This window comes from Colossoma macropomum, unplaced genomic scaffold, assembly GCF_904425465.1.
Source record: "Colossoma macropomum unplaced genomic scaffold, Colossoma_macropomum, whole genome shotgun sequence".
Classification (NCBI taxonomy): domain Eukaryota; kingdom Metazoa; phylum Chordata; class Actinopteri; order Characiformes; family Serrasalmidae; genus Colossoma; species Colossoma macropomum.
This window is the reverse complement of record NW_023494785.1, coordinates 45,044,265-45,067,899: the sequence shown is the minus strand read 5'-3', so window position 1 is coordinate 45,067,899 and position 23,635 is coordinate 45,044,265. Positions and strand designations below refer to the sequence as shown.

The 23,635-nt window shown below is 40.5% G+C and overlaps 1 protein-coding gene across 1 annotated transcript in view; it reads right to left on the bottom strand.

The window, feature by feature from the left end:
- setd2 (SET domain containing 2, histone lysine methyltransferase) overlaps positions 1-23,635 on the bottom strand; it is a 47,273-nt gene that overhangs the window by 21,917 nt on the left and 1,721 nt on the right. Inside the window, 12 exon segments of the mRNA XM_036596419.1 lie at positions 982-1,116; positions 2,476-2,620; positions 3,593-3,690; positions 3,860-3,937; positions 6,571-6,694; positions 6,785-6,913; positions 8,412-8,543; positions 9,782-9,882; positions 9,884-11,956; positions 11,958-13,841; positions 15,163-15,184; positions 19,825-19,947. Of these exon segments, the coding sequence (XP_036452312.1) occupies positions 982-1,116; positions 2,476-2,620; positions 3,593-3,690; positions 3,860-3,937; positions 6,571-6,694; positions 6,785-6,913; positions 8,412-8,543; positions 9,782-9,882; positions 9,884-11,956; positions 11,958-13,841; positions 15,163-15,184; positions 19,825-19,853 (4,950 nt within the window). The 5' untranslated portion in view covers positions 19,854-19,947.

The window sequence follows — 23,635 nt, the reverse complement described above, 5'->3', positions numbered from 1 at the left end:
CTGAGTATATGATGGATACAGTCAGAACTTCAAAAACAGTGAACAAAAGATAGAGAGCCTGTCAGGGAGTTGATTTTGTGCCAGAAATTTCAAACTGTTAAATAGTAAAATGGACAAAATGAGTTAAATCAAACTTAATTTAACAGAAAGATTATTACTCACTTTCCCTCATTTCCATATAATTTATTACTCACTTTGCCAGTCTTTGTTTTCACTTTTCTTCATTTTGTCGATACATTTCTTGCTTCTGAATTTGCAGCACTTTTTTCAGGGGGCCGCCCCCTAAAAGGGGGTCTCAGAAGAGGACACTGACCTGCACTGTCTAGTGAACTAGTGTTTTGGAGTGACAGATCTTCTAACACATAGCCATGCCCACTCTGTAAGCAGTAAACTTGGCACATTACATTCGCATTTGCAACACTGACACCTAACCTTTCATTTTGCTTGTGGATTTAATTATTTTATTTGAAATTTTTTGAACAAAATTAGCTCCATATCCTGTCGTTCCACCTTGTAGATGTAAAGTCAGAGACGATAGCTCATCTGCAGCTGCACAGTTTGTGTTGGTCATCCTCTAGTCCTTCATCAGTGGTCACAGAACGCTGCCCACAGGACGCTGTTGGCTGGATATTTTTGGTTTTCAGTCCAGCAGCGACACTGAGGTGTTTAAAAACTCCAGCACTGCTGTGTCTGATCCACTCAGACCAGCACAACACACACTAACACACCACCACCACCACATCAGTGTTACTGCAGTGCTGAGAATGACCCACCACCCAAATAGTACCTGCTCTGTGGGGGTCCACGGGGGTCCTGACCACTGAAGAACAGGGTAACAATGTATGCAGAGAAACAGATGGACTACAGTCTGTAACTATAGAACTACAGTGACTGAAACTATATGGTCAGTGGAGCTGATAAAGTGGACGGTGTAGAGTGTAGAAACAAGGAGGTGGATTTAATGAAGATGTATGCACGCACCTGGATGAGCTTGACGCAGGTGAGTCTCTGCTCCATGGTCTCCACTCGCACCATCAGCCTGCAGAGTGAGATCACCTGTTGCTCATCACTCAGACCCTCTCCGTTCTCCAGCAGGGCCTCCAGCTCCTCGTCCAACTGCAATACAAACGTCAACAACGTCAGAAACTCTCTGAGAAGCTTTAGCACTTCAGGTCAGACTCCATGAAAACACTACACGGTTATTATGCAGGGTTGCACCATATATCAGAGGCCAAAGTGTTGCTCACCAATAAATGGAGGAATTTAATTATTATTGGTCTCATATCGGAATTACAGTTGATGACTCATTCCCTTTCCACTGTATGTAGCTCTAGTTAAGAGCAGGATTAAAGTGGACAGTCAGATCAGATTTTATACTGTGACAAAAGTATTTTGCTTCTTAAACAATTCCTAAATGTAAATAAGCACAACTACACAAACCACCATATGGCAACTGATTTGTTGTTTGTAATTTTTCCACACAAATTTTTATTTTTCCATTAATTATTTAAAATTTATGTATTTTACGGGCAATTATTTTATCACATACACACACAGTTGCATGTGCAAAAGTTTGGGTGCCCCCATGTTTAAATAAATTAACACATCCTCTTCAAAGAACACACTTCTGCACATTTTGATGCACAATTACTGTTTATTTATTGTTTATTTAACAAATTGGGGAACAAATCTAACAAAATGTGGCCTGTGCAAAAAGTATATTTTATACTATAAAATGTTATATTTTATTTTTTTTCCCAAATTTGTTAAACTCAGTAAACAAACAGAAACTGTGCAGTAAAGCTTGATGAAAAAATGTATAATACAAATGTTTATTTATTTTTTATACCTATTAGAAGACGAGTTAACAATGGAATCTGACCAGGGGTCCTGAATGGTCTTTAACATAACCAGCCCAAGGAAACTCTCTTTATACGAGAAAATAAAAGCTTGTTGTTTGCTTCTTTGCAAATGATTTTCATCGCCACAGGATTACTGTACAACACAACTGGATTTAAGTAGATGATGGATGAGACCACTTTCCAGTGGTGAGGAGTTTGCATGTGAAAGCAAATGAAAACAACATCGAGTACATTCTTCACTGAATGGACTGTCCCCAAAAAACTCTAAAATATACGACAGACTCTCCTCCACAGTTAAGGAGTTTTCCTTCTTTAATATATCACTCAGTTCCCTAACTTGATTCTGCCCCTCTAGAAACAGGATTACTTGAATTGTGTAATTTCAGAAACAGTATTTATGGACTGGAGGAGGCAGTGAAGTCTCAGAGCAATTAGGAGGTGTCAGGTGACCTGATTCATCTCAGCATCGTTCCCTCCACACTCACTCGCTTCCACAGACTAAAGGCTGCAGTTTCAGCTCAGCACAGTGAAAGGGAGGTGTAGACGATATCAGAGGCATTAGGCTGTTCTCTACGGCTCATATCGATTTGTCTTAAATGGTCAACACACGTACCGTGGTGAGAGCGCTGACTGTTTCTTTCTTCCGTGATCGTTCTCTCTGTTTCTTTCCTCCCGCCGCTCGCACGCTCACTCGGTTCTCTCCGCCCAGGAAGCCCCGACAGCTCGGCGCTCCGCAGAAACACTTCTGAGCCTCTTTCCTGAGAGAGTGATGCAGAGAATCAGAAATCAGAGATGTAATAGTGACTTTTAAGGTAAAAGGCGAGCATGACGTAATGCAGCTGAAGGCAACAGACATAAAATAGACAAAAATACTCATTTTCAAGCTAACATTAACACCACATTTCACCTCCGAGCTTTCAGAAGTTAGTTTGCTGATACTAAATGTGATAAATCCGTTAAAAGACGTCAAAAGTTACTTAATAAACCTATATGAATAGAGAGTAAAATGATGTTTGTTGACTCTACACTGGAGAATGGAGTTCAGACACATCGTGTCTTACCACTACAATTTACAATATTTACATAAATTTGCTATAAAATGTACTGTTTGATTTTTTATACTTTCATGACTATTGAAATATTCAAACATTCGGACTCATGTCTAACACAGAGCCCTGAGGATTATTGAATTCTATCTGCTTTTTAATTTCATCATGATTTGGTCTAACCCTCTACACTAAACGCACTGGTGCATCAAATCAGATGTTTCTCTGTGTTTCTGTTAATATTTTGTGATGATCCAGCTCAGAAATCCAGTTCAGACACTTCCTGAATCTGTAGAGTCGCCCTTTCCATTCCATCTTATCACGAGATCATACGAGACTCACATCCGGAGTTATGAGCCTATGAAGAGGGGCTGAGATACACGTCATCTGCCTCTCACCGTGTGGAGCTGGTGGATTCGTGTGTCCGTCTACATTCTGTGTGAAACTGACCAATAGACACTCAGGAAATCACTAAGGACTGACCATCACGCCGGAAACCCTTCATTTTTCGTTTAGTCGCCTCAGACAGCGACGAGTGGTGTGCAAGTCTGTAGAGGTTGTAATTCCCTTTTACAGCCCTGTTTGTGCACCTACAGCTAATCAGGGACTTCAGCAGCAATATTAAATATAGAGCCAGAGTGGCAGCTGTTTTAGAAGAACTTACTGAAAATAAATCCTCCTTACCCATATCTCTGGAACTGGTAATCGAAGGTCAGCTCTGTTCCTGCATTCACAGCTTTGGTGGTAAAGAAACCGACTCTGAGCTGACCGTTCACTGTCCACTGTGGAAAGAAAAAGAGTTGAATCAGCAAATACAACGACCTTGTCTGAAAACGAAGACACCATGGCAGTCGTCCACAATGACAAAACGTCCAAACGGAGGAATGAGACGCCACACAGAGAGAAAAAAACTGGATAAAGTTGCAGTAAAAGCTCCTGTGCAGCACTGACCTTCTGAGTTTCACAGTTGGGCTCACAGCTGTGGTTCATGAAACGTGAGCAGTTGCCTTTCAGCGTGGCGTCGATGATCTGCGAACGGAACCAAAGGTCATTTTTCTCAGAGACTGTCAAGATCATGTCTATTAAAGCAAAAAGCCACAAGAGGCCATGCGTTACTGTGATTTTCCCACAGTTAAGGGGTGTTGTTCTGGAACAGTGGTCCCAAACTGTGGTACGCAAAATGCTGACAATTGATGTTTACATTTCATTTTATCCCATTAGCTGCGCAATTATACCAGCACTTCACTCCCCTACTAACTCCTGAATGAGAGATCTTCACTGAAATTGCTACGAGAGTTTAATCTAAAGCCAAAGCTAGACTTCTTGACAGCGTCGCGCTGTGGTGTGATGAGTGAGTGTGATATTTATAACCTCCAACACATGACAACCCCACAGTCTAAGTCTACGTTCACATTACAAGCCTCATTGCTCATTGGGGATTTTTTGCTCAAATCTGATCTCTCTGACTCGATGGTTCACACTTGTTTAGGTAAGTGATTCAAATCTGTCATTAATGTGATGAACCGGCGTCCTGAAATGACCCTCATGAGCTCATCCTACTCAGTAACGTCACGTGAATGAATCACGATCATCATCAGCACAAACTAACGAGCAGAACGAGCTTCGCTGAGAAGATAATTAACTCTGATCAGCTCTCAGCTTCATTATTAGAGCGAGACGAAGGAGAAAAAGGTGAGATGAGCTGCTTTTCCACCGTTTACAGGCTTTAACTTCTGTTCGGCGCTGCTGCCACGGTAACGCTGAATGACGGCGCAGCCCAGTGGAAAAAAAAAGCACATGACCGATACGTATCCGATCTAGGAGCACATATGAAAGTGGCTCAGGTCGGATTTGAAAACATCAGATCTGAGTCACATTAGGGCAAAAAAAATGGTCATCCTGGTAATGCGAACTTAGCCTTAATAAACTTGATTTATTGTTATTTAACAGTGTAAAAGACGGTGTTGGAGAAGAAGGCATTCCTCTCTGGTTCATCCTGGAGAGACTAGTTTATTCATTAATATTTTGTGCCCTGAATCAAGCGAGTGATGTTTATGAGTTATTGTTAAACCATCAATACCTCATAAGTCCTCGATCTCGAGTTAGATTCACTTTCACAAATGTGGCTTATTTAGCAGCTGTAGCGAGGCTTATTGAGGTCAGTTTATAGCTGCTGTGATGAGCGTTTAGCCTTTAGCATTTTGATTCTCGCACTTGTATGTGTCCTCATACTGACCGCTGTGCACTTGTAAATAACATTATTTATTGAGTATTGTTCAGTATATCTGGTGTGAAGTGTCATTACATCATAAACATGTTTGATATTTTCGTTTATAAGGCTAAATGTTTTACACAGCCATCATGGCAATATGTGCACATGTATGTATAAAGACTGGTCATAGCAGGAGGTTTGATGTCTGGAGGGGTAAAGAACGGTAAAAAGTTTGGGAACCACTGCTCAAGAACGATAAAGTAAAATCACTCATAGCACCGAGTGGCTTACTGCTTCTATAAAACAGCTACAAGGCAACATGATCAAATACGCTCATGTTCAATAAATAATTTATCAATAAGAATTGCAAAACATTCTCCCACCAATCAGTGTAATCAACAGTAAACTACACTCTTAAAATGAGGGTTCTTCAAGGGTTCTTTAGTAAAGAAAATGGTTCTACATATAACCATGATTAAAGGGTTCTTTGCGTCATGAAATGGTTTTTCAGACTGATGGAGAATGTGCTGTAGATGGTTCTGTATAGAACCTTTTTGAAAAGCACCGAAAAGGGTTGCAAATGTCAAGCTTGTTAAGATAGCAGAACCCTTTCTGGTGCTATACAGAACCATTTCAAAAATACAACACATAACACATTCGCCATTTATTTGAAGAACCATTTCATGCTGCCAAGAACCCTTTAAATATTGCAAAGGGTTCTCTGAGTATTCATGGTTCTATATAGAAAGTTTTTTTTTTTTTACTAAAAAACCCTTGAAGAACCATCTGTTTTAAGTGTGTAGGGCCAGACCATAGGACCATAATCACAGTTATTGTGATAAATTACATCACAATATGCTTTCCCAAGTAAATCATGGATATCGTCAGTGTGTCTAGAACCCTAAACAACTGCATGCTGCATTGCAAAGAGACTATTATTATACCCAGTTTATTGGATTATGTGCAGTACTGTGCGTTAAAGTTTAAATCAAAATAATTCAGACTCCATTTTTGAAGGTATTTCTTTTTAAATGTGGCTCTTTTCTGAGTTTTTCAATGAATCAAATGCCAGAAAAAGTAAAGTGTGACATGGAGTATCGTGAAAATGTCTGGAAGTCGTGAAAATATCGTGACATATTTTGACATCGCCCATCTCTACAGTAGACTACTGTTGCCAAGCAACATAAAGATTCAAAGATTATTACATGAACAACACACTGGATTTAAATTAGGGAAATTAAAGGGGACTTTTAAAATTTCTGCACCCAGTGATGATAGGAACCAAGCGGCCACCTCTGCATTTTCTGGATAGTAAATAAAATGTCTATATTTGTGTTGTAGTCATGGCGACCCCTGGTTCCTATCACCACCACTGTAAAGACATCTGAACCATTTCACACCAAAACACTCTGAGGTGTTGACAGCACGCGTGTGTGTTTGACAGGCTCACCTCATTATTCTTCAAAGCCATGAAGTAGTAGTGGATGTTCTTGCTGCGAGCGTACTCCTTCACCCGGGACTTAAACTCCCTGTGATCTAGAACCTCGCCACAGTACTCTAGCACGAAGGTGTTCCTAAAGCAAATCGAACAAAACTCAATTATGTGATCCATCACCATTCATCAGTCTTATTCAGATGCATGATCTGCGGTCAGTGGTACTCACGGCTGAAGGTCCTGGGCAGCCCGCAAACCCCAGCCTTTACTTTCGGTCAGAATGACTTCAACGTCTGCGTGCTGCTTCATCTGGAAGCGCCGGTTGGAGCAATACGCTCCATTCAAGCACCGAGATGAGCTTTACAAGAAAGGAAAAGGGATATTGAGATTACTTGTCAGTCATTATTACAGTCATTATGTTATCATCACTACTCATGGTCACTGTAGAGACCAGGCCTGTCACAATTATTGTATGATCACCTGATTCCAATTATTTTAGCAGCCCATAATTATTTTCTACAGTTGTTAGCATTCACAATCACTTCAAATCATGTAAATAAAGAAAGCAGAACCCTGAAATGTCATGCATCTTATGAAAACAACATAACGCTGTTGTCGGAAGAAAATCTTGTATCTCCAAATTGACAACTTCACAGGAGAAGGAAAAAACCTACTTTACTTTTAATGTAAGTGAATAAACCATTTTCCAAGTCATTTTGGTCCATTCATCATGAATTTTACATACAATGTAAACGACAACAGGCATTTTCAATTTATTTTATAAACTGAAAACCGACAAAAATGGAGATACAAGGTTTTCTTCCGACAGCATCGATAAGTTCTAACGTCTGACCATTAGAGGCCAGCAGTGAGTAAAGTGTGTTTATTTGAGTTTGACCTGTTTCCTGTGTCATGGCGGCAGGCACATCTGATTTTTTTTTGTCAGATCAGCTCTTTTGAGACAACTGTCTGCTCTGTCACTTGCAAAGTGTTCAGATCGGATTTAACAGTTCAATACAATAAACATAAAAAGGCTATAAATTTGTTAATCGCAATTATTTATGGCAATTAACAGTCAACTGAAATTTGATTGTGACATGCCTGGTTGGGACAAAATTCTCTCTCTATTTTTGTCATGGACAAAATAGACAATGGATTTCATAACTTTTTTTGTTGATTAATCAAGCAAACAACAAAAAAGTCACATCTGTACAAAAAATTATTCACAGCCATTCACAAATTTCAGAGTTTCTCTGAGTACTTAACTATGTGGCAAAATACACATTATTACAGACTTTGTTCTGTAAAGAGAATTTCAAATATCCATTATTATCATGAAAACTGTCATCATTAACCCCTTAACAATCCAGGTTTATTTAATTTAAAGGTTTGTTATTCAGCAACTACAGGGACTTCAGTACAAACTAATCGAGCTGTTCTTAGGTTGTAGAAGTGTGTAATAAAATTGGCTTGTTTATTAATCCACAAGGTAAATTTTAGTCATTTTAGTAAAACAAAAACAAAAAACAAAAAACTGACTACTCAGGACAGCATTTTTTTGAACAACAAGATTAAGATTGAGATTAAGTGACCCTTATTAGTCCCACAATGGGGAAATTTCACCTCTGCACTTAACCCATCCGTGCAGTGAAACACCACATATACACTACGGGGCGGTGAGCAGCCCTATCCACAGCGCCCAGGGAGCAGTTGTGGGTCGCAAAGCTGGTTCCGGTCACAAGGCTGGTTCCCTAACCTCCAGCCCACAACTGGGGTGGGGGTTAAGGAACCAGCTGCAAAGCTCAATAAACTGTGACACAGAAAGTAAAAGTTAATCATTACTTAAGTTTACATACCACTCAATCATCAGCAGGCGATTTAAGCAATCTTCTCCACAGGCCATAATACCTCGCGCCCGCTCCTCTCTTGAAAGAACAGCACACTCGCACTGCATTCGCTTAATGTCCCGATGAGACTTGTTCTTCTTGCTATGAAGACAGAAATGGTCAAAACAGGTTCGTCAACGGTACATATAAATCAACAGTACATACCATTTTCTTCAGTGTAAGACTAACCGCAAAGTTTAAAACAGCCAACATAGTTATTAACATTTATAGGTTTCCAACAGCAGCTCATATGATCAGCTTTTCTGTGGTTAATTCATTTTTCATCAGACCAGTAGTAACTAAATAAATGTCAAATCAAATTTAGGGCACCAACTATCAAATATTTTCATTTCAGAATCAAAAATTACCTTGAATTTTAGAACATACTACAGATAAAAAAAAGCACTAAAAGATGTTCAATAATTTCAGATGTTTTCACTCAAACAATTGAATAAAAAACTGAAAGCAGATCATTTTTACTCATTTCAACTATATGTTTTTGTACTAGTTCATAAATTGCTATTTTCCCTTGTAATTTTTTTATTTTTGTGTTTTTAATGAAATATTACCGAGCATACTGAAATAATGTAATTGATAAATGATTATATACATAGAAAAGTAGCACAAATTGCTGCTCCAGTGCAGGTGAGCAGAGGAAACAGCGTCTTTTAAAAGGTTTTTAAGCCACTCAAAAACCACTTTCAATGTGAGCCTGAGGTAATTTTGACTGATGGTGGACTAAGGCCCAGTCCCATTTCACCCCTTGCCCCTACCACTTAGCCCTTAGCCCTCTGTTTTGCTAATGTCTAGCTAGCTAGCTAATTTTCCCGTTCCACCTTAAATAGTCTAGCAGTATTGACACCTGAAGCACCAGAATGTAACTGCTGCACCATTTAAGGTGGAACAGGAAACTCTGAACAAGAAGCTGGTGAATATCTGACTTCAGCTTCATATCACTGAAGAATTAGGGGTGGGTGATAATAAATAATTGCCCCCCTCTTTGAAGGCATATGATGCCCTAAATGTAACTAAAGCCCAGCAGTGAGGAGCTGAACTTTACCCTCCTCTGCTGTCACTGAAGACGGGCCGGGTCGCCTACAGAGCAGCGCTAGTAGCTGTTAATGAAGTGATTTTTTTTGGTCCCATTTCATAGGGCAAGATTTCAACCACTACCCCTTGTGACTTAGTTCCAGGGGATTACGGTGACACTCGAAAACAAGGGGTAGGGGTGAAAAGAAGAAATGGGATTGGGCCTTATTCTATATAAGTTTCCTTTGGCTCCGAACAGCTTGCTAGTTTGTCATGAGAACCCCGAATATGTAACAAAAAGAGACACTGACCGTTCTGTCAAGTAAATGTTCTCTTCGATGAGGTCGAAGTAAGGAGGCATCTTTTTCTGTCTGGCTTTGTCCTTCCAGCCAGAAGGGTCCAGGAAGTCTTTTCAGGCTAAGCAACGGCCGTTGCACATCTTCTTTATCTGAGGATACCTTGGTTTCTTTAGAGTCGTTGCAGGCATCTCGCTCCTCCAAACACTCCCTCTTGCAAGCAAGCCCTGCTTCTGCCTCATTGTCGGACTCTGACTCTAATTCCGGGCGTCTCTTTTTGGGTGGGCCTCTGCCTCTGTGAGGCTTTTGGGCATCTTCTCTGGGAGGCTCTAGAATGATCTGACTCTCAGAAGGGGCATTCACAAAGCTGCAGTTGCTGCTTATCTCATGGGCCTGGACAAAGGCAGATGAGGATTGACGTTCAGTAGAAAGCACGATTGCTCGACTATTCCCAAGTTCCTTTCTCTCATAGTCTTCGTCGTTGTCGTTGGTCAGAGAGTCTGGGTGAATCTGGCCTACCACTTCATGACACTGAGACAGTATGGAAGTGACAGGTCTATTTTTATGAGAGGCATTTGGCTGGGTCCAAACACCATTGCCCTGCCCAACAAATGCACTCTCAGCCTGGGGAGGCTGGGTATTGTGACTGCTGTCTGGTTGTTGAAATGTACTGCTTGGTTGCTCTGGTTGGGCAAAGTCCCAGCCAGAGTTAAAACTACCCTTGCCACTGAGATCATCTGAAGAACTGAAGTCTCCACGTTGTTCCTTTTCTCCTTTCCTTCCGTGCCAACTGTCTGGTCTATCATAGTGATGGCGGCGACCTAGGTCACACTGCCTTTGTGCATTCTCCAGAGCATGGGTGGATGCTTGGCTGGTTGGGAGAATCTTTGGTCTTTCATGGACAGTGCAGTTCCTGTTTGCTTCGGCCAGTGCACCGGTTGTCTCGGATTGGCTAGTGCTGTCAACCATGTTGCTCTGGGACTGGTAGATCACTTGCACAGAAGAAAGAGAACATGCATCACCAGCACCTGGTGAGACATTATGTTTCCTATCTTCTGATGAAGACTGTGAGGTGTGACTATTAGGAATTTCAGTGTTAACACCCTTATTCGACTCATTGGCTTGACACGTTAACTGCTGCTGTCCTGAAAGACTGGATGGGCTAGGAGATGATGCAGGCTGGTCAGCTATGTCATGGGTAAGGATAGAATTCTTTGGCACAATCACTACCGAGTGTAGCCGCTTCAAAGAGCCCTGTCCATCATCTGTATCGGAGTCAGAGTCCTCCGTTTCACTTTCCTCGCTAAGGCTTTTGCCGTCACAGTTGAAGGACTCGGATCCCTGAGTTACAGGCTTATGCAAGTCATCTTTGTTTAGTTTCTCATGATTGGTATATTTCTCATCCAAATTGATAACAGTCGGATCGGAATTGCAATTTGATTTAGAAGGAACTTCAAGAACTGGATTTGCAGGGGACAGGATAGCTAAATGGTCACTGGTTTGTTGTCTATCGGGATCAACCGGCGGAGCAGGAATTTCCTTCAGAGATTCCTGTGCACAATCTCTTTGCTTTAATTCCTCAGACGTTAAGGAATGTACCGCAGATTCTGGTTTCTTTGAGCAGGGTTCTTCGAGGTTAGCATCACTGTTAAACTCTATTCTCTTGACAGAGACTACCTTCTTTACTGAGGCAGTATCTGGGTTTACCGTCTTCTTGGGGCTTTGATTTTCTGAAGTGTCCTGTCCAACGATATCCCAACGTGATTTTTTAGGAATACTGCTCTTTTTCACCATCCCAGCATCAGACTTTTTATTCAACTGCTCAGTTTCTTTGCAAGAGGTTTCAACATTTGAATTAACAGGTATTCTACAGATGTCTTCATTGATGACCAACTGACGACCAAGTTTAGTGTTAGATTTCAAGCATTCTCCATGTGGTAATTCTTTCACAGAAAGAGTGTCTGCCGATGACCCTGCTGAATCCTGACTGGAAGGGTAGCCCGGACAAGATGGCTCATTCAAGCTAGAAGAAACGTTACTGACGTTCGCTACATTGGTCTGTGCATCTACTTGAAATTCATTGTTTACTAGAGTATCTGTTTGCTTTACAAGTTGATCGGGGCCTTGGACAATAGTATGTTGACTTACAGTAGTATTTAATTCCACATCTGCATTTTTATGAAAATCAGGGCACAGCTGGGCACTGTGCGTTACTACCAGAATCCTTGTTTCCACCTTGGAATCCAACATGTTGAGATGCTGAACTGTCCTTCAGGATAGTTTGCTGCTTTTGTTGAGAAGAACTACTCTTTAATTTGGACTGATTACCATCTTCATGTTGAGAACCATCCACTTTTTTAAATTCTCCCTGAGACACAACTGTGTGGGAGTCCAAGACTAACAGCTTCTTATTACTATTTAATTTGTCTATTGATTGTCCGACAATCCCAGTTATGCTAGACGAAGACTTGGACTCAGATTTTTTAGAGGATGAACTCAAGGACGCAGAAGATCGAGACTTTCTTCTGTGCTCCTCATCAGAATCTGAGGTGCCACTGTTTTTCTGGACCTTTTTTTCCGAAGACCTTGACGAAGTATCCGAGTTGGAACTTGATGATTTAGTACTTACCTCAGATTTCGAATGGAAAGAAGACTTCTTATGACTGGCTTCGGACTCAGAGGAGCTTCTTTTGCTGGGTTCAGAGTCTTCCTTCTCCTTTCTTCCAGATCTTTCTGCTCTCGAATACTGTGCTCTTTTGTCTACCTCTGATGAGCGAGAAGTATCTATGGACTTCGAGTCTCGGTAGGACTTTGAGTGAGATGATGACTTTGAATCTCTCTGTGAGCTAGAATACGTTGAGGATCGGCTTGAGTCGCTGCTTCGGGTCCTCGGTTTCCTGAGGTCGTCTTCAGAGTCTGAGCTGTCGCGGGAACGTCCATCAGCTCTAGAGCGTGATCTCCTCCGTTCTCGATAGGGAGAACTTCGGTGGGATCTCCTTTCAGAATCGTGGTAATGTGACCTGTCCGACCTTGACTGCTTCTCGTGTCTTGATCTCTCCGATCTGGAATAGGAAGAAGCTGTTCGAGAACTTCGGGATCTAGACCGTGAACGACTCCTGGTCCTTCTTCGGTCAGAACGGGAAGACCGAGAAGATGTGTGCCTGGAGTCTCTTTCCGTTGTAGTACGGCTAGACCCCTTTTCATCCTTGTCTTCCTTCCTATCGGATCTGGACTTCTCGGAGACATCGGTTTTGGAGCTGGTGGATTTCTTAACATCTGTACTGTGACAATCAGACTTTGTTGCGTTCTTGGTGTCGCTAGACTTTTGGCTGGAAGATATCCTATTAGATTCACCATCACCTGGAGAGCTCCCAGAGTGTTGGGGCTTCTTCTTGTCTTGTGGGTCAGAAACACTGAGGCGATCTTTACTATCTTTCCCAATATGGGAGGAATCAGTTGGTCCTTTGAGGCAAGCATCCAATTTGTCCTGAGCGCTTTCTTCCCTCTTAACTTTTTCAGAGGGACTATCAGTGACGGTTTTCTTCTGGAATTGAGTCACTGAGGTTTCTGCTTCAATCTTCACTGGAGATTTCATTAAAATGTCAGTTTCTGAGGGGGTCTCATCTGAAACAGCATTGACTACAGGAGTTTCCTCAACAACAGACACACTCAGAATCTGCTTCTTAAAATGCATCTTGCCAAGGTCAAGTTTTGATTTGGGTGGGAGGGGTGCTGGGGGCTGTATTGTCTGGGACTCCATAGCAGGAACATCAATTTTTTCGACCTGCTCATTCTTGCTTTCACCACTTTGCCCTGCTTGGTCTGTGGAGGGCAAATTTGCAGATTGCACCGTGGAAGAAATTTCATTTGCAGCTTTTTCCGAACTCGGTGTGGCAAAGAACACATTCTGGCGTGTCTTTTTAGTCTGCATGAAGCTGAAGGACACCTTCTGGCGACCCTGCTCCTCAAGGTTCACCTTAGTCTTGGTACCTTTAGGCAGGAGACGGTTTGACAAAACAACTCTGGGGGCAAGACCTTTAAATATGACTTGCTTTGAGATGTTTTCAACCTTGATCTAGGAAAAAACAAGAGAACAGAAAATATATATTATGGTACAAGGATTATATTTACTGAAAACTTATAAATAAACTAAACAACATATTTAGCAAGTGAAACCATCTTAAAGCTAATATCAATATGAAAATATCTAATAATTCTCATTTAAAATTGTCTGGAAAAAGGCAAAATGCTAAGCACCTGCACAGTATTTACATTATCCCTGGTAGTTGCTAGGCTGTTGCTACAATGTTCCAGGTTGTTGTAACGGTGTTGGTAAGCAGTTACTAATTTGCTTGTTTCAAGCATTTGCAAATGGAATAAGGTTCAATAGCAAAATGACAATTATTAAAAATCTTATTTAAAAAGATGCGCATTTTTATATCTACATATATATTTGCATTTATATCTTTGTGCATTTTATATCTTAAATATAGTGAGTGTTATGAAACCTTCCATTGCCTATTTCAGTTATTAAACTGTGCTGGTCTGGTTGCTCCGTCTGACTGACTGGTTGAGCCGCCTGACTTTTCAGACTAATTTTAAATTAAACAGGCATCTAGTCAGACACCCGTAGAAGACTTCTGTCCTCCTTTTTGTTTTGTTTTTTTAACAAAATCTATGACCTTGGCATTGCGCCATGAAGGTCACTTGGGGTCTTTATGATGCAAAACCCTGGGCCCTCTCTCATAAAAAGCATGTCAAAATAAAAGTCCTTTGTTTTTGGATGTGCCACCTGACATTTGAGGAAGTAATTTGCAGACAAAAGTTTTTCAGTGAGCTGAGCACTTTTAAAGTTGCCTTGCTTTGCAACATGGTTTTTATTTTAATGTTTCCAAACTATTTCATTTAGAATTGTACATAAATAAGTGGCCTTTTTTAATCGTTTCTTATTCAACGTATATTGTTGGACGGTTAAACCTCCTGATATTTTTAGACTCTTGGAGGCATAAAGAAACTAAAATAAAGTTTATGTGGACACACTAAAAATTGTTTCACCTAAAAGAGGTATTGCTGAATAATCTGATGTGTCATGCATGTATTAAATTATTTTTGGGGAACATAATGGACATGGACATAAAAAGTGCCCATCATGCCAATGACCCATAAGACATTTTCACTAAATAAAATGACAACCAATTAAAAGTGTTTAAAAGTGAAACAATCTTGTAATACACTTACAACTTCCCCAAAAGGAGAAGTATTAGACATTTAAACTAGTTTTAAAATGATCTGACTTGCGAAGACCATTTTTTGCAACGTGATCACTGAATCTCTATCTTGCTGATGGAAAATAGGTTAAGCTTTGAAAAAGAAAGACAAAAGTTTAAGAGACATACCGAACCATCATGTGTCTTCTCCCTGAAGTCATCAGAAACATGTAAAAGAAAAGAGGAGATGATGCTGATTAAATCATTTGGAATAAAGAGGAGCCAAACATTTTTTTCCACAGCACTGATTTAATTTCCTTTGTATAAAAACACATTGACTCCACCAACATATGATTATTAACGCATACTAATTTGCCTTCTTTCAACCAGAATACAAGTCGGTTGCTTCTCATTAGGAATCAAATAATGAGGCTCCTAGGCAACAACTGGGTTACTCCTTCCTCAGAGGATTCTCTTTTTTCCTTCTGACCTTCATAGTGGAAACTCTCCACAGAGGCAGTTGTGGAAAAAGGGAGTTGCATCTGTTCTTTTCTGTCACTCATTACACTGACAATGTTTCTGACTCGTGTATTAAAAACAAGCCAGCATGTTCCCTCTATTCCTTTTATTATAGGAAAAATAATCACACTTTCAGTTACAGTTCTATATAACATTGTAAATAGAGCTCAGCAATATGGCAGAAACACAATATTTTGATACTTTTTATATATATATATTTAATATATTTATTTTTTCAGATCTGATCAGTTAGAACAGAGAAAAAGAACCTATGTTAAAATAAAAAATACTATCAAAAGCTGTGAACAAAATGATTTTTACTCAACCAATTCTGCAGGATAGATTACACCGGTTTGAACAATTTGATGACTAATTTATATTTGTGCTTCTGCTTTTGTCGATTGGAGATAGAAAAGACCACAGATCTCCTAGCCGCAGATTTGCAACACAACACAAACAGGAACAGCCCTCAGTCTTACTTTACAAGTATGTCTGACACAGAGATATTTTGCTACCGAGTCGTTACAAAACCTGGTGGGCGACTCTGTTCAAGTACATAAGTCAACTGCGTTGAGAGCAATAAGAGCAGCTCAGTGCTCAGATGTAACTAATATAGCTAACATTACCTGTCTGTCATTCAGCAGATTCAAATAGTGATTACGTTAACGACAGCCTCGGTAACGTTACCGACCGTTCATTGATAAAGTGCCGTTAAAATATTGTGCACGAGAGCCCAGTTTGAATAATTCGGAAAAATTCCAGAAGCAGAACAAACACACATGTAAGAGACGGGCACTTTGATGTTGCACTTTGCTGTAAAACATTTTATTTTCGAATTATAACTATTATGACCGACACACTTTAAGAAAAGTAAATGCAGCACAGAAAGAGAGATGTGAGCGATTCCATTGCGTGTAATGTTTCCCGTTCATGTCGGGTAGCGTTACTGATTGGCTACAGACTGAAAACGTCATTCTGTGCGACAGTGTTGTGATCCAAGATCACTTTATGCACTGCTAGTTTAGATACTGTAAGTGTTTGTGGTGCAACCGAAATTCTGTGTCACTAGTCTTTAACCAACTACTCTAAACGTGAGGTTTAAAATGGACTTCACACCCCAACTTGTGACTGAACTTGCGACTGAGCTGACTGCTGCTGCCTACTTTTGATCATTTACAGTGTTTTCCACAAAAGACAGTAATTGAGAGACACATTTCTAAGCGTTAATAATTTGAATTTGGTGACACTGTATTGAAATCGTTACATCTTTATTTATCAAGGATTAAGATTCTACTTGGGATGTTTTTGTGCAAGTTTAACCTGATGGTTATGTTGTTTTACGTAAGCTGGCATCTGAGAACCCAAAGTCAGAGAAAACGTGAGCCACAGATGGTCAGCTGGCCTCAGCATCCGTAATATTTATTCTTAAGAGCTCAGTTATCCAAAATCCCTCCATGATGACGAACCAGTTTGAGTTTGGAACTGGAGAACCAGGATTAGAATCCCACTGAAGCAGGGCTCAACATTCCTGAAATGTGTGAGAGGAGCTAAAGATATACCAACTTCAGACAAACCAACACGGTTCTCTAACGCCGGCTAATGAAGATCTACAGTCAGGGGGTGAGAGAGCAGCGTGGGTGAATATTACTACTGGATATCCAACACTGGGCTGAACGATCAATCGTTTTATACATCGTAATCGATACTTAAATCGAGTAATAACCTATAATTATGTTAACAACATTGGGCCCAATGACTGGCCTCATTCTCCAACCGTTTGAGAAGAAATTTCTTTTTAAAACCCACTTACGAAGATTCTGACATTCAACCGAAGTGAAAAATGTGAGAACTGACGAAGACTTTTTCTCAGGACCTTTCTCAAGAACACACTTAAGAACAAATTCAGGAAGATATTGGAGAATGAGGCCTCAATATCTTAAGTTTGTTCGCAGAACTGTTCTCACCTTTGTGCTCTTGAGTGTATGTAGATTCTGTTCTTACCTAAGAACAAATCCCACATAAGAGAACATTGGTGAGTCAGTCTTCGTCAAAACTGCGTAAGTGGGTTTAAGAAGAAATTTCTTCTTAAGACCGGTTTGTGAATGAGACCTAATGTTTTTATTCTTACAGCACTTTAATAGGCTAATTTGAACTCTGAAGGCCTTTGTTTTTTAATTTACTTGTGTTCCTTAATTGTGCTTTTATGTACTTCATACCTTTTAATTATGGTTTTTTAAGCTAGTCACTTCACAAAATCACTCTTTACAAACTTTGTCTTTGCTTTTATTTATTTCACAGCAGCCTGTGTGTACAACATCCATCCATCCATCCATCCATCATCTAAACCGCTTATCCTTCTGGGTCACGGTGGGGTGCTGGAGCCTATCCCAGCTGTCATTGGGCGGAAGGCAGGATACACCCTGGACAGGTCGCCAGTCCATCGCAGGGCATTTGCGTACAACATGTTCCATAAAAATAAACTCGCCTTGCCTATGTTTAAGAACGAGCCGTTTCTGTAAGGCTGAGCTTCACTACACGACTTTTAAAATCTTTTAAAATCTTAACAGATTACTAAAACAGAGAGCATCACAAACTTAACATCAGTTTGTCACAGAGTTTCTTGTCTTTTTTGTTGTGACGGCGCTCAGACTAGACGACAAGGCAAAGAGAGAGAATAACACACACAACGAGGCTACGAATAAGAACTCAAACTCCCAGATCTCCTCAGATCACACGACACGAACAGAGCTGAACTTATTGGACCTGTTTGTGCTTTTATGTGCAGCGAAAGCACAAAAACTAGGGATTAGTATGTGGTGAGAAGCGCTGATATCGCAGTGAGAGCTGGAGAAATATTTCACTACAAACTGGCAGCTGAGCTGAAACTGTAAAGACAGTGACCTGACGACTGGATCAGCATTATAAATATTATAATCACGATAATCGTGATATCGGCTCTTATCTGCCTGCGTTTTACTCCCAGCTCCTCTGTCTCCGCTCCGCTGTTCAGGCTCGTCTCTTCTCCTTTCTCTCCGCTCTTCCAGCTCTCTGATTGGCTGTGTGAATCACTCACTGAGCTCATCTCTGACCGTCTGTCACTGCAGGACTCGTGAACGTTTTGAGTCGTGAATATTAAACATGTTTGATAATATCGGAGCGTCTCTGATCACTGATCACAGTTCGATCGTAGCACTAAAGATTCACTCATTTCTCCTCTTACACTACAGATCATCCACACCGTCAGTCGCTTCCGACTCGAAAATCGCTTCAGACTGTGAAAATCTGTGGTCAAAATCAGGCAACAAGTCCTATCGTGTAGGCCCAGCTTAAGATACAAACATTAAGTGCTTTCTTTGAGTTATTCTCATTAATATGACAAATACAGCGAACTTCTAAAATTACATGTTTACCTTTTTTTTTTGAATAAACAAACAACGACGCCTGGTGGAATCATTAAAAATAAACCTGAAGGATCCAACAGATATTGAATTAATGACATTTTCCAATTTAAGTGAAAAAATTCTCATCACCGCAACACAGTAAGGTTTAATGATACATCTGTAAATAATGTTTTTATCCCAACTTTTCTTTTCAGAAAGTGTTTTAAAACATATTATTATAATATATATTGTTTATATCTCATTACCACAACACTTAAAAAATTGTGACAATATTTTGTTGTTTTGGTTGAAAACATTAAAGAGATTTGGCAGCTTTTCTTTGGCATTTTTTTCTAATAAATAAATAAAAAACTATGAGAAACACATGTGGACACTGTGGTGATGAGAACTGGGGTAAAACTTCAAAACAGAATTTTTTTTGCTGTACTATTCAGAGCTCCAACTGACCTACTAAATGCTATGCAATTTGTTCATGTAATGCTTATGATTCATATTTTTAAGCACATTCTAAGCCAGTTCTGTCAGAATGAAGTCATGAACGACTGGCGGTTCTCTTTAAAGGAGTGAATCAGGTTGAGATTTTTATTGTCCTGGCTGATCTCATGAAGCTGAACAAGACAATTGAGATTTAAACTGCAGTTACTGCTGTAGATTTAGCTCCATGACACTATTGGTGGTCTACACCTACCACACATAGCAAGGATTTCTAGTTCTTAACCGAAAAGGATCAGATAAAAGGATGTGCTGATTAAATAAACAGCACATCCTTTTATCTCATCCTTTTCGTTTAAGAACTAGAAGTCTTTGCTATGTGTGGTAGGTGTAGACCACCAGTCTACATCAGCCAGGAAAATAAAAATCTCAACCTGATTCACTCCTTTAAAGAGAACCGCCAGTCGTTCAGCTGTGTGGTCGTAGCTGAGGAGTTTACCTGAGCTCAGGATTCAGCAGTGCGTCCATTTTGCGGCAGGCCAAGCGTGGAGCAGCTTGAAGAAAGCTGCCTCACTGGAGTGAACCAGCTCAGAGAAGCAAGCCTTCCGATGTAATGCAACACCTGAGGACGAGACGACACAGGTCCATTCAGACTCTGACCTCGTACATCACTCATTACACCTTACATTAAAGGTGCTTTTACATTTAGCCTGTTTGGTGTTGACTGGAAAAGCATGATGATATCAGAATCTCACAGGTATCAGCAGATAACCGCTTAAAAACAAAGATCAGCATCAGACAGATGTTTAAATTCAGCTCATGTTTGATTATGTATTTACTGAAGAGCAGAATGTTTAGGTGATGCTGGGCTACTGCACAAAAATGATAAATTTTACTGCACTAATATATGTTGAATTTAAATATCAACAATCGTTCTCCAGAATCATATACTGCACCTTTAAAGGCACGATAACAAAAACAGCATGTTTAATTCTAAGGGATGAAGAGAGGCTAGAAAATGGTGATGCAAACACAAACGAAAAGGTGGTTGTTGGTACTATTGGAGGGAAATGTGAGAGTAGCTGAGCATCTGTATTCCCACCAAATTTCTGACCAATCAGTGAACAGCTGTGTGTGCAACTTGGTACACTTTAGCAGCCAACCGAACCAAACAAGATAGAACAACCCAAACTTTGGTATGGACTTGAGCAAACGCACTAGGAGTGGAAATCAGGATACACCAATATGGCAATGCCGTATCTGATATTTTTAATGAACATCAGCCGATGCTGATACATGAACATCAAAAGAACATAGAGTAAACCTGGATTAGCATCACAGAGAAGTAGAAAGAGTTTATCTCTGAAGAGTTACAATAAAATGAGAAAATGCAGAGATTTTAGTGCAGCGTCGCCTAAACATTTTTTCAGTAACTATCCACAGAAATTGTTAAGCATCCCGAGTGAAAACAGCTTTGGATTACCACATCTCTGGAATGCGTCCTCTGAACGTGAACACCAATTATGAGCATGACGCAGATGTAAATATAGCACTGAGTATCGTCACTGTCCAAAGAAAAACACGTCTCTCCAAAACATAACTTTACAGAAGAGGCGAAAACACTTTACTTCTAATGTGAGTTAACATCAAAAGATTTTATTCCAAGCAACTTTGGGGCGTTTCCATTTGTCCATTCATCACAAAAAGGCTAAACTTGTGCACTAAAAATGGACATACTTGATTGTTTTAGACAGCGACGATATGCATCTAGTCAGACCAGCTTGCCTGATACGGCAAACGTACATCTGACACTCACAGAAAAACACAAATAAACTTGACATCTTAACAACAAGGTCCCTGTTATTGAGATGCAAAGCTTCAGAGATGACAGGCTATGAAGAGAGCTTCTCACTTCCATCATGCAAATGACCTCTTGAGCTGCTCTGAAACAAAATCAAGGGTGAGCCACATGTGCCTGGCTGAAGAGAAGCGTGAATAGCTATGCTTTAAGCTATTCAGATGAACATGTCAGGGTCTCGCAGCACATATGCTGGGTTCATCTTTTGATTGGCGAGCAGAGCCATGCACTAATGTTATTTCTTCCATGTGTTTAGACACACAGGCTGCTGCTTCTTTCAAAGTGGACGGTAGGAGCCCTTGCTGGTGCCTACAGTGTGAATCAGGCAGAGGCATAACCAACGGCAGCACTACGAGTTTGTGCAGAATGCTGGACTAGACATTTTTAATCTCCAGTGAACTGAAGGCCGAGATGTTCCCCAAATGAATTAGACGATGTGCTCTACACTACAGGTTAGGGCTGAAAGATTAATCGTTTTTATATCGAAATCGCAATTTAAGACCTATTATAGCCTACATTCTTAAAAATATAGTTCTTCAAGGTTCTTAAAAACTGGTTCTCTAGTTAAGACAGTCATTCTATTTTGAACATTCTCCATCAATCTGAGGAACCATTTCACCACACAGAGAACTTTTTATGCATGCAAATGGATTGTTGAGTTCTTATGGTTCTACACAGAACCACTGTCTTTACTGAAGAACCCTTGTAGAACCATCTTCATTAAGGGTGTACGTTGGCAAAAACGTTATTTTAAGTTTTAAGAGGGGAAACAGAACCTTATAAGAGTTTGTGAAGTTAGACCAAACAGAGGCGACCAAACCTCCATGTGTTGTGACATCACAACCACAATTCACTGGCAGTTTGACACACTGTGTTCAGGGGTCGAGCCTTAAGCCAGAAAAGGAGGACGTTCTGGCCTTCTTAGCCAAGACGAATCAGGCCTGAATATTAATTTAAAAAACAAAATTAAAAACCGCAATTTAAATTGCAGTCGCAGCATTTTAGCGGGAAAAATCGCGATTAGCTATTTTCCACAAAACGTTCAGCCCTATTAAGGGTGCAATGATTATTCAACTTAGTCAAGTAAAATCGACGACCAAATTAATCGGCAACTAATTTAATAGTCGATTAGTCGGTGATGTCATTACGCCTCTTTCTCGCGCTCTCTAGGAATGTTTTGACATTAGCGCTTACTGGAGAGTTGACAAAAGAGCGACGCAAGTCTTAAGAACAACATCTGCCTATAGGAGCATCTGAAGAGGAAACACATCAGCTACGGGATGAAGATTCATCTCGGTAAGATATGCTGCGTCCCAAACCGCATACTAGCTCACGAAATAGTCTGTAAGAACAGAGCATATACCATTAGAAGTGCCAAAGCCGTCCTACTTCATGTTATGATCTGTAACATTTTCTATTTAGAAATGCAGGTTCTCTGGTATTGTTAATGGAGCTGGAACAGAGAAGCAAGTAACTAAAGCTACGTTCACGTTACAAGCCTCGTTGCTCAAATCCGTTTTTTTGCTCAAATCCGATCTCTCCGATGGTTCACACTCGTTTAGGTAAGTGATTCAAATCTGTCATTAATGTGACGAACCGGCGTCCTGAAATGACCCTCATGAGCTCATCCTACTCAGTAACGTCACGTGAATGAATCACGATCATCATCAGCACAAACTAACGAGCAGAACGAGCTTCGCTGAGAAGATCATTAACTCTGATCAGCTCTCAGCTTCATTATTAGAGCGAGACGAAGGAGAAAAAGGTGAGATGAGCTGCTTTTCCACCGTTTACAGGCTTTATCTTCTGTTTGGCGCTGCTGCCATGGTAACGCTGAATGATGGCGCGGAGGAATTCCGATCTGAGAGTCACATTAAGGTCTCATGGCCATGAATCGGATACGTATCCGATCTAGGACCACATATGAAAGTGACTCAGGTCGGATTTCAAAAGATCAGATGTGTGTCCACACAGCTCTGAAAATATCAGATCTGAGTCACATTAGAGCAAAAAATCTGATTTGTGCCACTTCAGCCTGATAATGTGAGCATAGCCTATTATTCAAAGCGACCCTGTTCACGTTCCAGATAACGCTGACAGTTTTAAACACCGCATCGTTGCCACTGGTGTGTTCAAATTCGGCGAACGTTTGGCGCCAGACAGTTTCACAAGGTAGTTCTCGGCGGATATGCAAGGCAGCCGGACGAAAAGTTACCGCTGAAATGAAATGTTTACGTAAAATCGTTCATTTAACTGTTCATGGAGAACAAGTTTGCCACAAATGTTCGCCACTTTCCCCTCCGCTCCGTCAGAGCGCGTCTCCTCTGCAGCGGGGTGTGAATATCTGCTCTCAGAGGAGATCGAGACTCTCACAGGAGCACGGAGAAACGCTGACTTTCAATAAAGACCTGTGATACAGACAGACAGCAAAATGCAGAGAGCACAGTTTGCA